Source organism: Cheilinus undulatus, linkage group 24, assembly GCF_018320785.1.
Source record: "Cheilinus undulatus linkage group 24, ASM1832078v1, whole genome shotgun sequence".
In the NCBI taxonomy this organism is placed as follows: Eukaryota; Metazoa; Chordata; class Actinopteri; order Labriformes; family Labridae; genus Cheilinus; species Cheilinus undulatus.
Genome location: NC_054888.1, coordinates 5,083,922 through 5,098,415, shown reverse-complemented (window position 1 = coordinate 5,098,415; position 14,494 = coordinate 5,083,922). Strand labels below are relative to the sequence as shown.

Sequence of the window (14,494 nt, the reverse complement as noted above, 5' to 3'; positions counted from 1 at the left end):
GTCAAGAGGAAACTTAATGGTAGAGCCAGAACTTGCCGGAGGGGTTGTATATCCTGTCTGGTCTGGGAAGGTCTCTGGTTCCCCTTGGAGGAATCAGAAAATGTCACTGGGGAGAGTGATGTCTTTGTTGACATACTTAGTCTGTAGCCACTGCAGCTCAGTCACGGGCAAGCAGAAAAAAATGGATGGTGTTTAACCCTTTAAAACCTTCAGGAAAATTTTCACATTTAATTTTTATGATCACAAAATGCTTAGTGACCACAGTTGTCACCTTTTTTCCCTACTGTTTTTTTCTATTAATCTAAATCATGCATTCATCAAAATGAAATCCTTTAAATCCTGTTTATAATTTTTTGTTGTTGATGTTATGTCAGAGATTGCATCTCTGTTCCTACATGTGCATGCCAGAATTAGAGCAATGAAATGGGAATCAGCTTATCCATGTTATCCAGGTGTGTGCACGCCGTGTGCATGTACTTGCAAACATGTATGCATGCATCCTCAGCTGTGCACCAATAAAACATTACGGGGAATAGAACTTTCCTTGGTGACCTTCATTTTAGTGGAGTTAAAAATGGGATTTCCTGCCAAATTTGGGCTGGATGATTTTTGGGGGGAGTTTAGAGTTTTCTTTTGGGTCTAAGGGATTCTTTGCAGCATGTTTACATTCAAAATACATCAGAAATCCATCAGAGAGTTCTTCAGATAAAATGCCCCTCGCTCTGACTATCACTTTTATAGAGGCATAAGCCGGTAATTTCTGCCGCTTTGGTCTGTCCTTTCTCCTGTGTGCTTAGGCAAGGTCTGTGTAGGTTTTTTATCTCTGCAGATAATCCATAAAGTACAGAGCCTCAGACATGACATAGTCAAAAAAAAATTAAATTGTAGCCACAATATAGCTATAACGTGCGCATGAAATACTAATTCATGGCCACCAAATACTAATTTGTGGCCTAAATTGATCATTTGTGGCCACAGTTTAGTATTCTGCAGCCACAATTAGTATTTTGTGGCCACGAATTAGTATTTTATGGCCACAATTTAGTATTTTGCAGCCACAAATTAGTACTTTGTGGCCACTAATAAGTATTTTGTGGCCACGAATGAGTTTTTGTGGCCACAATTTAGTATTCTGCAGCCACGAATTAGTACTTTGTGGCCACTAATTAGTATTTTGTGGCCACAATTCAGTATTTCGTGGCCATGAATTAGTTTTTTGTGGCCAAACTTTGGTATTTTGTGGCCACAATTTGGTATTTTGTGGCCACGAATTAGTATTTTGTGGCCACAATTCAGTATTTCATAGCCATGAATTAGTATTTTGTGGCCACAATTTAGAATTTTTTGGCCACAGAACACTTAATTGTGGCCACACAATCCTAATTCGTTGCCACAAATGATCAACTTAGGCCACAAATTAGTATTTTGAGGCCATGAATTAGTATTTCGTGCGCACGTTACAGCTATATTGTGGCCACAATTAAATTTTGTTTTGACCATGTCATGTCTGGTGCCCCTCCAGATTTAGCAGAAAGCAAAAAGGCTCAGTCTCTTCCTCCCCTTCTATTATGCCCCTTGGCTGAAGGTGGAGGTCGTGGCAGCTCCTGTCTGCCCTGTCAGAAGTTTCAGTGAGTCATATCAAACTAAAAATGTCACTCAAATCTTCGGCTGTGAGCTTGAAAATGCAATCTTGCAGCCAGATGATGAGCAGCTCATTTCCCAGCTGATAAATGTCCCCAGTGATGAGTTTATGGGGGCTGACTTCCTGGTTTGTGATCTCATAACATTTGATTACTTCATCAGAAAGAGGGGGCGGGGCCAGGACTCCAGGGGCACCTTGCAATTAAAACACAAACCAATCACAAATTAGTCGCATAATTCTGTCATTTTGATTCTTCCGCGTCGTTAGAGTTGCGGATGAATTATTCATCGGACGAGAAAAGGAAAAGGGGGGAGAGATTTGGTGAAGGGGAGGGGGAGCTCGGAGCTGATTTCCTGCAACATGTATGGAGGACTCTGCAGACTTCGCTCACCTTTTCACCGCAGACAACTTTTAATTACAACCTGAGGAAGAAGCACTTGAACACACCGTGAGCTGGAGTCGTTGGTGACCCGGGAAGACGAGCAAACTCCGCGGATAAATCTCTCGGGGATCGTTGGGGAGCACACGGAGGATGGGACAGAAAGAGACGAGCTTCATTTAAATACGCACCAAAATAGTAACTTCTAAAAATAGCCTGATACCAGGACGCAGCGGGGAGAAGCGCAGCAGCCTCAAATATTTACATTTTGAAGTGTTTTCATACTTAAAAGCAGGGGACACGGAGACAGAGACGCCGCAGGGATGATGAGAGACTCTCCGGTCGTGGAGCGGCCCTTGCTGGAGGACGTGGCCGAGGAGGAGGACGTGTTCGTCGGGGAGGGGAGCAAGAGCGCGCCGGAGAGCTGCGGATGTCAGGTGGGTGTTTGCGGAGGTGTTTACCAGCCGAAAAAACACGGATTTTCTACTACCTACCTAGTCAAAGGTATGGTGGCCCTGAAGGTCAACTGCAAAAACATTTTATTTAGCTCAATAACAAAACATAAACCAGATAAAATAAAAACACAAACAAGTTGAAACATGAAGCATTTAAGCTAGTGAAAAAACAAGTTTTTATGAAATGCAAGGGATTGTGAACCGCAATAATGAAAAATTGCACATCTCACCATATGCACAAAAAAGGAGCAAACAAACATTTTGAAATGTAAAATCAGTGACAACAAAATAATTTCTAGAAACTCAAAAGCAGCTTATAAAATGCAAAAACAGGCAGTGAAAGACCAAAATCTTAACTCAGCATAAAGAAGATATAATGGGTGATAACGTTTCAAGCAAAATTTATTATGTTCCATATTTTTTATCTACAATTTTTAAAGATATTGCCTTTCATTGAATATTTGTCCGTCTCACTTAAGTTTTTGTTCCGAAAATGTTTTGTTTTATGATTTTTTTTTGTCTTGTTTAACATTTTTCATTACAGTAAAGGTTTTTGCATCTCATTTAAACATCCCACAAAAATGTTGTGCATTTCAAGAAATGTATTTGCATGCCACATTTTTTGTGTGTGTTTGTTTTATTAAATATATGCCTCACAACATATATTTTTTCTTGCCTTACAGGGTTTTGGGTTTCATTGTTTTTGTTTTCAGAAAATGTCTTTTTAAATACAACCTTGCAAAGCAGATGGATTGGCCAGATTCCATGTCTGTCATCAGGCTGATCCATCCTGCCAAGCTCCGCCTTGAAACGACAGTGCCAGGTCTGACAACAGACCAGGCCAATCGGCATCATTTGAGGAGATTGGGGCAGTAGCTACAGGCCGGGCTGCTGCTGGAGCGCTTGACTGGCATGTAGCTATAGTATATGATTCCAATACCAAGGCCGTTACCGAGTACTGATCCATTGCCAGTCTGAACTTTCTAAAATGACTGTTCAGACTGGCAAATTATTTTAGACCTACAGTGCTTAACAAATTTATTAGACCACCCTAACCCTAACCAAAGTAAGGTTTATGCCACAGCTGCCCTAAATTAACAGCATTGGTAATTACCAAAATCATTTTGTATGTTTCTGCAATGGTTAATACACCAATATGTAGAAGCTCTTTAACCCATATGTTATTTTTAATGCTAAAATATAATTATTATTGTTATCCATGAATTTTCAAATTTAATGATTTACAAAAAACTGAAAAACAGTAAAGCACACACTATTTCTTAATTTATATATCAAATTAGAGTTATTTACTTGCATTCCTGAACAGAAAAATGATTTTTAGTGGTTGAATGTGATGCTTGATTAATTTCTGACTTCTCAGAGAAGCCCAGTGAGCCGGCTCAAATTCGGGTGAATTCAGTTTGAAATTCCTCATTCCTGTTCAAAATGGTAAAACGTGGAGAGCTCAGTGAAAATGAAAGAGTCCGCATCAAAGCACTTCATGATGCTGGATGGTCTTTTAGACAAATATGACAGGTGGTCTAATAAAATTGTTAAACACTGTATATTTGACTCAAAACGGCTCAACAAATAGAATCATGATGTACAACATCTCTGTGACCCAAAAGTTGTTTTCCTGCTGATTATTGAGTTTTGCTGCTAAATATTAAAATAATAATAATATAGGGGGCTGCATCACAGTCTCTCTCTTTTTTTAAATACAAACATTATTGCACTTTTCTAAATACAATATAAAACTTACAGCTTGCAAATTAACAACTGTTTTATACAGATATGTACTTAATGTATACAGCTGTATAAATCATCAAGTGCATTGAACTCTGTTACAAGTTACAAAGTTAAACCAAACAGTATCAGATCGGTGCATAAACTCGTGTGCTCACCGATACTGATACCTGCATTTTGAGCAGTATCGGCCGTATTTTCGATACAACCCTAGTGATTTACAGGCTTAAACAATCTGTTAAAAGATAAACTAAAGATAAACAATAAAAGCACAATAAATGACTCACGAAAACAATGAAATAGCAGCATTAAAAACAGTATATATGAAGATGTCAAGCTCAACTTGTATTGAAAGCCAGTGCAAATAGATAAGTCTTCAGCAAGGATTTAACATTTTAGCAGTTCTGTTGTTATGAGGTAAACTGTTCCACAGTCTAGGAGCAGCTTCCACAAATACCCTGTCACCTCGGTTTCTCAGACTGCAACTTGACTCATCAAAAAGCCTCAGATTTGGATCATATTTCTTATTTTAAAACAAGAGCAAAGAGCCACGCTGAAAGCTTGTCTTGGCAGAGAAGGAAGTCTCCTGATTGTTCTCAGCTTGAGTTTATCCACCAACAAGCTCAACTGTTCATAAACTAGGACAGTACCTACAGAGCTCAAGTTTCAACTGTAGCAGTTCATGCCCACTGCTTCATTTTGTCTTGTTGCTCTGATTGGTCCATAATGAATGTGACAGACAGAATGTTCGTCCGGACGTTTATGTCCATGAAATGATTATATGAGACAGTCTATCTGGCATGTAGGATTACGAAATGTGTCTCACAAAATCTTTTAATGTGTCAAGAAATGGATTGGCATTTCAGGGAAATGTTTTTGAGTCACATGATCATTTTTGAATATTTATGTATTTCAAGGATTTTTTTTTTGTGCCTAACAAACTGTTTTCATGTTCCACAATGTTTAAACTGTGTTTCATAAAACATTTTTGTTTTACAAAATACATTTAGTTTTACTAAATGCATGGCTTGAATATTTTCTTGCTTCACAAAATGTTTATGCATTACAAATATGTTTTAAAAGATGTTTGTGATTCCACAAACTCTTTTCTTTTGTGTTTAGTGAAATATTTCCTGTTTTACTAAAAAAAATGCTTGCATCAAGAATAGAGAAAATGAGGGCTGATAATGATATGGATGTCTAAGATAAGAATTTCGCCAATACCAGTGCACATACAGATGTTTTTTCATTACTTCTTTTATGGTATGCCATCGCTGTCAAAAGTCTGTATGCATAACTTTGACACTTTGTATCTGTGTTTAAAAACTTTGCGCGTAAATAAATGCTTTGTACCCCCCAAAAATGTTTTTGTATATATGAGTCAACAAATCACGAGTGTTTTTATGCGTGTATGAATCTAAAAGCTACGACTTCAAGCAGTCACGAATACCAATCTGATTTCTACACATACAAACTCGAGTCCTTGGGTAGGAGGCAAAAAGTGTTCAAATGACGTACCGGGGTCACAGGCAGGTCGTAGGGAGTCTAATCGAGCACTGATTCCGCCGATCGCACATGCGCAATGATGTCTGACAACGGGGACACTGCTGCTGCTAGCTCTGACTCTGCATCACAGGTAAAGTAAATAATGTAATATTTTATCGACATTTTCAGTATTATTTTGATAACACTTCATAATAATATAGATTTTTTTAAACACACAAGTTGTGGCATCAGCCCACTAGGTTGCAAGCTAAAGTTTTCTCATATGTAAAACGAGCAGTCAAGCTCTCGCTGTGAAAGCAGGAGATTCGTAAAATCACCCACCCCCTGCTGCTTAACGCCGAACACTATATGCAACAAAAAACATTCAGTCTTGCCAGGAATAAGATATATTGCCATTGTATGTTAAGCATTTTCGGTCAGTAATGTCGACAGCTGAGCTCTGTGTAAAAGTTCTGCTTTAGCTGTATGCTATATAAAGATGCCCATTCTTGTGTGTAGTAGTACAGAACATTACTTAGTAATACTGCATAAACAACTGATGTCAGTTTGCAGTGACTTTACAACATTAGTTCAGTAATATTAACAACTGAAGCCAATTTACAATGCGTTTTAGTCCCGTAAGTAAGCATATAGTGCTAATAAATTTGTTTAGGGCTTTTCAGTTTTATAATTCAATAGTGTTCGGCTTTAAGCGGCAGGGGGTGGGTGACGTTACGAACCTCCCTCTTTCACACTGAGGGCTTGACCGCTCGTTTTACATATGAGAAAACTAGCTTGCGACCTAGTGGGCTGATGCTACAACTTGTATGTGTTTAAAAAATCCATACTATAATGAAGTGTTATCAAAATAATACTGAAAATGTTGATAGAATATCACGTTATTTACTTTACCTGTGATGCTGAGTCAGAGCTAACAGCAGCAGCAGCGTTCCCGTTGTCAGCCATTATTGTGCATGTGCGATTGGCGGAATCAGTGCTCGATTAGACTCCCTTAGACCTGCCTGTTACCCCGGTGACGTCATTTGAACGCTTTTCGCCTTGTACCCAAGGACTTGAGTTTGTCTGCATAGAAATCAGATTGGTATTCGTGACTGCTTGAAGTCGTAGCTTTTAGATTCATACTTGCATAAAAACACTCGTAATTTGTTGACTCATAAATACAAAACCATTTTCTTTGGGTACAAAGCATTTATTTACGCACAAAGTTTTCAAACACGGATACAAAGTGTCAAAGTTATGCATACAGACTTTTGACAGTGATGGCACACCAAATTCTTTTAGTGTAACACTCCTAGTATGTCAGCATTTTCTCTCGTCTTTGACCATGAAATCAGGTCAAAGTTTGCCCAGCAGGTTTCTTTTCCTTTCCTGTAAAAATTCTCCTATTATCTCCAGGTTGTTATCTGCAGATGCCAGCATAGAATCGATTGGAAGCTTCAGTTATGTGTCCTTGCTTCCCTAATCAAGAAATGTTTTTGAATTTTATGTAATGTTTTTTGTCTCACGGGTTAATCTTTGTGTCATGAAATGTTTTAGTGTTTCTTCAAATTGTTTAGTTTCATGAAAAAGTTTGATGTTTCATTTAGTATTTTTGTGTTTCATCAGTGTTTCCCACACATAGACAACACTTGGGTGTGCCACCCAGTTATATTTGCTGACCTTATCATTTTTCCAGTCACCATTTGTGTAGATTAGAGAGACGTCATCCACTTCTACATCCCTCCCATAAATGCACCAATCACAGTGTGATGTTAAAAATTACCGACCAAGTACAGCATCACTCTGTGGAAAACACTGGTTTCATGACATTTTTCTGTAAACTTAAAATGTTGTATCTGTTTCATATATTGCTTTGGCTTCCTTTAATTTTTCATGTTGTAAGAAATGTTTTAGCAGTTTACCTTCAGAGCCACTGTACAAACCTGAACTATATGCAAGGTGATAGTTGGTATATATGTGACAATAATTGCTTCATCCTGTCTCTGATCTGAAGCCTGTCAGCGCAGGATTTTAGCTGTTTAAACACTGCATTAATCGTTTTTGGGTTTTTTTGTTTTTCATTCGTTTTCAGGCGTCAGAGGAAAAACCTGTGGAGGGAGCAGAAGAAGATGTGGAGGAGGGGGCTGCCCAGCTGTCGGTGTCCCAGATGGAGGCCGAGTTTCTCCAGCTGAACTTCAGGAAGCAGGTGTCCTACAGGTAGACATGCTCATAACAAACAGACATGAAAGAGAAGTGGAATGTGGCCCACTTTCTGCCAACCTGTTTTACCTGAAAGGAAACTCTGCAGGGGAGGCTGTGGTGGTGGTGTGTGTTGATGTGTGTCACGAGAGTCTGAGCACATGTGGGTTTGATATACCGCAAGCTCTTCACATCCTAAATGTTTAGTTTAAGATCACTTTTATATAAGTACTGTTCTGAAGAAGTGGATTTACTTTGCAGGCTACTGGTTCTTCGTGTCTAAACTGGCATTTTTGCTGCTTTCTTTTTCTTTGTTTTGTATATCAACACAAAAAAATGAGGGCTAGGACATTAAAGTGCAACCATTGAAAATAAAAGCAAACAGACACAAGCAGTGCTCACGAATAGTGAAGGCATCAAGAGTCCTTGTCTTTGTTACAGTCTCTTTTATGCCGGTATTCCTCTTTTTTCTCCTTTTGGAGCTGCAGCACAAAAGCAGTTTTCTCCATATGGCTTTACAATGTTTATGAAAAGCTTCAAGGTGGGAGGATTCCTCTCAAGCCAGCGTTATGTAATTGCTTTTTCACTTGCTAAGATGAAAATCTTGGAAGGAGATATGCATCTCTTTTGCTGAGACCTTCAGGAATTTTTCCAATATAGAGAGAGAGAAAGGAGAAACCAAATGTTTCGTCCAAGTTTCATGCATTTTAAAATTTTTGTTTTTATTTATTTAACCAGAAAAACCTCACTGAGTTAAAAATATATTTCTCTGCCAAGATTGGCAGCAGTTTATAGAATTTTGGACAAACAGCAGGCAGCCATGTACAGAAACACGGAACTTGGATTGAAATACAAATATCAATGTGATATCAAATTTTGATATGTCATTTAGCATCCACAAAAATCTGAGTGAAAATAGACATTCATAACTGTAAGAAAATCTTGATCATTTTGGTAGTTTTTAGATCATTTCTCTGGACTGTGTGGGTGTGACGGTTATGGAACATTGCGCTGCTGTATTACTGTATTACCTCACTTTCGCTGGTGTTTTTTAAGGAGTTTTCCCGTGTTTCATCTGGGTCAGTATGATCCTTGATAGACTGGCTGAAATGCTGTGAGCAGGTGTAAAAAGTGAGGCTGTTTAGGAGAATAAGGAAACGAATGCAACATGTACAGGAGAGCTTCTGCATGATTCTGCAACAATTTACCAAAAAACGGCCTGCTGTTTCTCCAGTTTGAAAAAGGTTTGAAAGGAGTGACATGCTGTCATCTCCACTGGTGGGTGTGCAGAGTGCAGTTAGAAAGACGGATCGGATAGAGGTTTGAATGGAAGGATGGATGGATGGATGGATACAATGGGGCCATGTTGTTAACTCTAAAAGACAATGCCTTTATTTCTTTGAAAAATCCCGGTCCATTTTATATATCAGAGTATTTTTAAAAAGCATTCAAAATCAGACCTGATACTTTAAGACAATTTATTTTGGAGAAGCTGGAAAAAATGGTCTCACATCAGAATCGCACAAATTAATTTGGACAATTCTGAAGTGATTAAAAATGTCCAACGATCAATATTTTATAATCTACTTTTTGACATCCTAAGTATATTTTCAACAGCACAGCAACCCTGCTGCTGGTATTTTCCTCTGTGCACTGTCTCAACCTTCCTGGGTGAACAGGGGCAGCTGGAGCTGTCAGGCTCGTTATCTGTTAGCATTAGCAGTGCTCGTGTCCATCTCTGCTGACTGCAGATGATGTGGTTCTGTTGGCCTCTTCAGCCGGAGACCTCCAGCAGGCACTGGGGTGGTTTGTGGCTGAGTACGAAGCGGGATGAGGGTCAGAACCTCCAAGTCTGAGGCCATGGTTCTCTGCCAGAAAACGGTAGGTTGCTCCCTCCGGGTGGGGAGGGTGTCTTTTCTCCTAGTGAAGGAGTTCAAGTACCTTGGGGTCTTGTTCATGAGTGAGGGTAGAAGGAACTGTGAGATCGACAGGCGGATTGGTGCAGACGTATTGCAGACGTTGTACTGCACCGTCATGGTGATGAGGGAGCTGAGCTGGAAGGCAAAACTCTCAGTTTACTGGTCGAGATGAGGGTCAGTACCTTACTCATGGTCATGAACTCTGAATTATGAATGAAAGAACAAGATCGCAGGTTCAAGCGATCAAAATTAGATTCTCAGGAGGGTGTCTGGGCTTAGCCTAAGAGACAGGGTGAGGAGCTTGGACATCCAGAAGGATCTCGAAGTAGAGCTGCTGCTCTTTCACGTCAAAAGGAGCCAGTTGAGGTTTGGGCATCTGATCAGGATGCCTCCTGGTTGCCTCCCTGTAGAGGTTTTCCTGGCACATCCAACTGGAAGGAGACCTCAGGGTAGACCCAGAACTCGCTGGAGGGATTATATATCTCATCTGGCCTGGGAACGCCTTAGAATCCCCCAGGAGGAGTTGGAAAATGTTGCTGGGGAGAGAGATGTCTGGGTTGACTTTCTTGGCCTGCTGCCTCCACGACCTGACCTTGGATAATCGGAAACAAATAGATGGGTGGATGGAGTTTCCATTGCCGGTAATGTTTACATTGTTGTGTCTGACATACTGACAAACGGATTATTTTACTGCCTCCAGTTGAGTTGGAGCCTCCCTGATCTGATGATATTTTATATGTTTTGGTCACAATTTAAACCTTAAAACTGCCATTTATTGGCATTAGTGTTAGCCCGTTTGGTGCTTCTGTAGCAAATTAGATGCTTCCTTTAACTAATGATTAAAAGGCATCTAATGTGGGCATTTCCACCTTTCTAAACTTTCTGTGAATGAATGTGCACTACACAGATTTTTCATTTAGCACTAGCATGCTGTAACATGCCTATTTTGTTGACAGGGCAGGATAAACTGCATTACACTGGATTCAAAATGTCTCTGACCTTTGACCTCTGTGCCTAAATGTTTCTCATATTTGAACCCACTTAGTCTTAGACTACTTTTTTATGTGGTATCAAACAAGTATTGATGCTGTTTGATTTTTACTGGAATGAAGTCGTACTTTATTGTCAAAATCCCGAAGGCTTCAACCAAATCTGTGTCGATACAGTGGCTACGTCCACTTCATTACCTTATGATTTAGCCTCTACCTTATACCTACTAAGTGTAACCTTGTCTTTGAGCTGCTGAGATGTATTAAACCCGACCACAGGAGCATATGTGTCTTGTTTACACACTCTAATGTTGTGTAAACACTGCAGACGTTAATCTTTGAACCTAAATGCTTCCTGATGAGTGACCTGATCTCCTCCCTGCAGAGGTAATGACAAGATTTGGTCTGAGCTCGCAGACATCTTATCGGTTTAAGGTGTTCACTCCGGCAAGCTGGCCAAAAGACACTTCACAGCAAACACCGTTAGGTGTGTTTTCAAAGATCAGTGTTTGAATAATTTAAGGTGACAGAAGCATAAATAGATTGGTTAAAAACATGATCTTCTAGGATCTAGATATCGCATGTTAGGCAGGTAGTTTTGGGGTTGTTACTGGCTTGTTTTTATTCTTGACTGGGTTAGTCTGAAGTTTATTACTTACTAAACAAAATTTCCAGTGAAAAATATTTTAAAAAACAAAACCACATAGCCTCTTTAACTTGAAATAAACCACTACTTACCAGTGATGTAATGCTATAAAAATCTCACAGGACGGTAATACCTCAGTAACAGGTCTATGGTACGGTATTTATTGTGGTATCAAAAACATCCCTAAACAACAAAAGAAGACTTGGAAAAAAGTGACGTCAGCATTTATTAAACAGCAATTTGGATATTATATTATGGCAAAAAAAGAGCCATAGGTGTGAATTAGGCTTATTAATATGCACTCATCAAGATAATGGTCCTTGTACCAGGATCTAATAAGGTAGAGGTGCAGAAAAGTGGATCAGACCCTTATTTGGTATAATCCTATGCTAACAGCCTCTGATATAGTATATTGTTGTTGTTTAAACACAACGATCAGTGGCCGTTCCTGTGTGTAAAAGACGTTTCAGGCCTGTTACATAGGAGATCACATCTGCAGCTAATGAATTGGATGCGCTGATTTTTCTTTTCAGCTGTTGAAAATGAGAGAGAAGTGTAAAAGGGTTTCAACTTACTGCTGTGGCGTTCACGTTGCAGGGAGATTGTAGTTGTAGCATATGTGGCGAGTGTTTGTGGCCTATTAGTCCATCGGGTTGAGATGTCCTGCTTCAGTCTTAAGGGCTTTATTCCTGGCTGTACCTTCAGAACCTGCAGGCACAAATAGACAACTTGCGGATGTTTAAATGTCCCATTTTTTGGCAAATTACAACATCAAAGACAATGTGTGCTGCAAACTCACCTGATCCAGACAGTCAGCAAAAATATGAAAGACCGCTGTCTGTCATCACTCTTCTCATATTTTATCATCATCTTTCACAACAGTATGCACTTAAGATTTGTCTGTCTCACACGTTTGGCACACAATGGCATCTGTCATTGATGCATGTCACAGGCGATGAGTGTTCACAGGGCCACCATTATAACAATGCGTTGGTGCATCACTACCATTTACTGACCAATCCTCTGGTGGCTGGGAAATCAAATCAAATAAAAGCTTGCACAGTAGCTAATCAGGGACTGTTTTTTATAGCATTTTTAATTATTTTAACCTTATTATGTTGGACTAAAATGATAACCGACTCCTCATTGCAGACCAGTGTGCACCTGTCTACACTTGTCATGTGATTTCCGATGATATTAAGATATAAACTAGTCGTTATAACTGTTTTTGTCTCATTTTATAAAGATAACTCACAGGACACTTTTATTCCAGCCCATGTTGTGTATTTCCCCAACATAAATAATGTCATGATTGCATCAAACGCTTCTTTTTTTTTTTTTTTTCTCCACCAAATAAATTGAAAATAAGTCAGCAGGTCAGGATGTAAGAAAATACCTTCAGGGGTGACTAGACTTTGTTATCCTTCTCACCTGTTCGCTGTCTGTCTATGATAGACTTTTACATTTACATGTGTATTTTAATGAGATTAGGATATCTGATTTTTGCAATATTTACAGAGTCACTTTAGCTGATGTTGACACAAATATTAAAATATGTTTTTCAGACCTAAAAATTCAGTCCTCTCAACACACTTTAAGGTTTTAGGATAAACAAATAAACACACTTGTCCTTGAAACACACTTTAAAGTTTAGTGCATCCCTAATTGAGACGATGAAGGGAGCCAACTACAGCAACTTCCTGCACAACTGTGCTGAGGTGTCGGCATGTGCCTACGTTTGCAACTGCTCGAAAAAGTTACAAAATAACTTCATTTTCTCTGAAACACAGATTCGATTACATCTTCTATCGCTCCCTCTATATCTGTGATTGTCCAGTGAGATTTTGTTAGGACTAAAGCTCACTGTCCAACCAACAGGATGGTGTCAGCCCTAGAGATGACCCAGTACTGTGTACATAGGACTTTAATTTTTGTTGCTGTGGTGTTGAATAGGGCTGGAAAATTTATTGCAAATTAGATTAAATCTGCTGCAATTTTCAAATTGCAGAAGTTGCAACATTTCTTTAACTTGAAATGTGTCAAAATACCAGTTTAAAAAATCAGTTTTTGCAACGGCTGAGATTTTATGCCCGTTATGCAAACATTCAAGTGTCAATTTTTTTTTAAAATAATTATTTACAAAAATCCTCCTTTTTGTGTTTTAACTATGTTTCTCTTAAGCAAAATGTGTGACATAAAAATGATAATGCCCTTAAACAAAGCAAATGACATCACATTCGCAATACGAGCAAAAATAGTTAGCTTGTTCTATCTAAAACTGATGAAGCCTAGCGTTACTTCACAAAAGTCATACCCCTGCTGCGATCAGCAGGTAGCCAACCATTAAGAACATTGATACTTCCTGGATTTTCAGTATGAAGTTAGTATTTGTGCAAACAGATTTCTAGTGAGCGACTAAGTGAGTGACTAGTTTGGTTTCTTCAAACTGCAAGAAAAATGAAAAAAGGCAACCGTATCCTTGCAATCTGAACCATTTAAACACTGCACTGAAAAAAAAAATCCATTCCCACTCATCTAAATAAATCTGCCCAGATACAATCAAAGCTGCACATCTTCCCAGCCTCCATGTTTCTCTGCCTTTATCTGTAGAATCCGTTTGTTAATTAACATGCTGATCTTTCTGTGTTACATAAGAGCGAGACACTCTGACCTCGTGTATTTTAAAGTCCAGGATCATTCAACCTTTCCAAACCATTGATATGGTAATTTTGGTATTTATTAATTCAACTGAGGAATCAGACTTCAAATGGGGAGCTACATACACTCAGTAAGAACAGCTTCATTGAATCCAATAGAATCTTTTCCTCTTTATTACACAGAGTACCAAACCTTTAAATACATTTATGTAAAGTTTTTGTATCCCTTTAAAATGTGCTTCATGAGTCACAGTCAAGCACCGGGGAGAGATCTTTTTGCTTTTATGCCCCTGATTAAAAATGTTTTTAAGATGAATCTGGCTTTTAATTTTAAGCATGGTTTTGACATTTTCAGGTTAATCTCTTGGCTTTAGCTG

General features: G+C 38.9%; 1 protein-coding gene across 1 annotated transcript in view; it reads left to right on the top strand.

Moving 5' to 3' along the window:
• The first annotated feature begins 2,016 nt into the window (after window positions 1–2,016).
• The window catches only part of LOC121506237 (diacylglycerol kinase zeta-like), a 182,278-nt gene continuing 169,800 nt past the window's right edge, over window positions 2,017–14,494 (top strand). Inside the window, exons 1-2 of the mRNA XM_041781945.1 lie at window positions 2,017–2,458; window positions 7,800–7,924. Coding sequence (XP_041637879.1) covers window positions 2,345–2,458; window positions 7,800–7,924 — 239 coding nt within the window. The 5' untranslated portion in view covers window positions 2,017–2,344. The remainder of the gene's footprint in view (window positions 2,459–7,799; window positions 7,925–14,494) is intronic.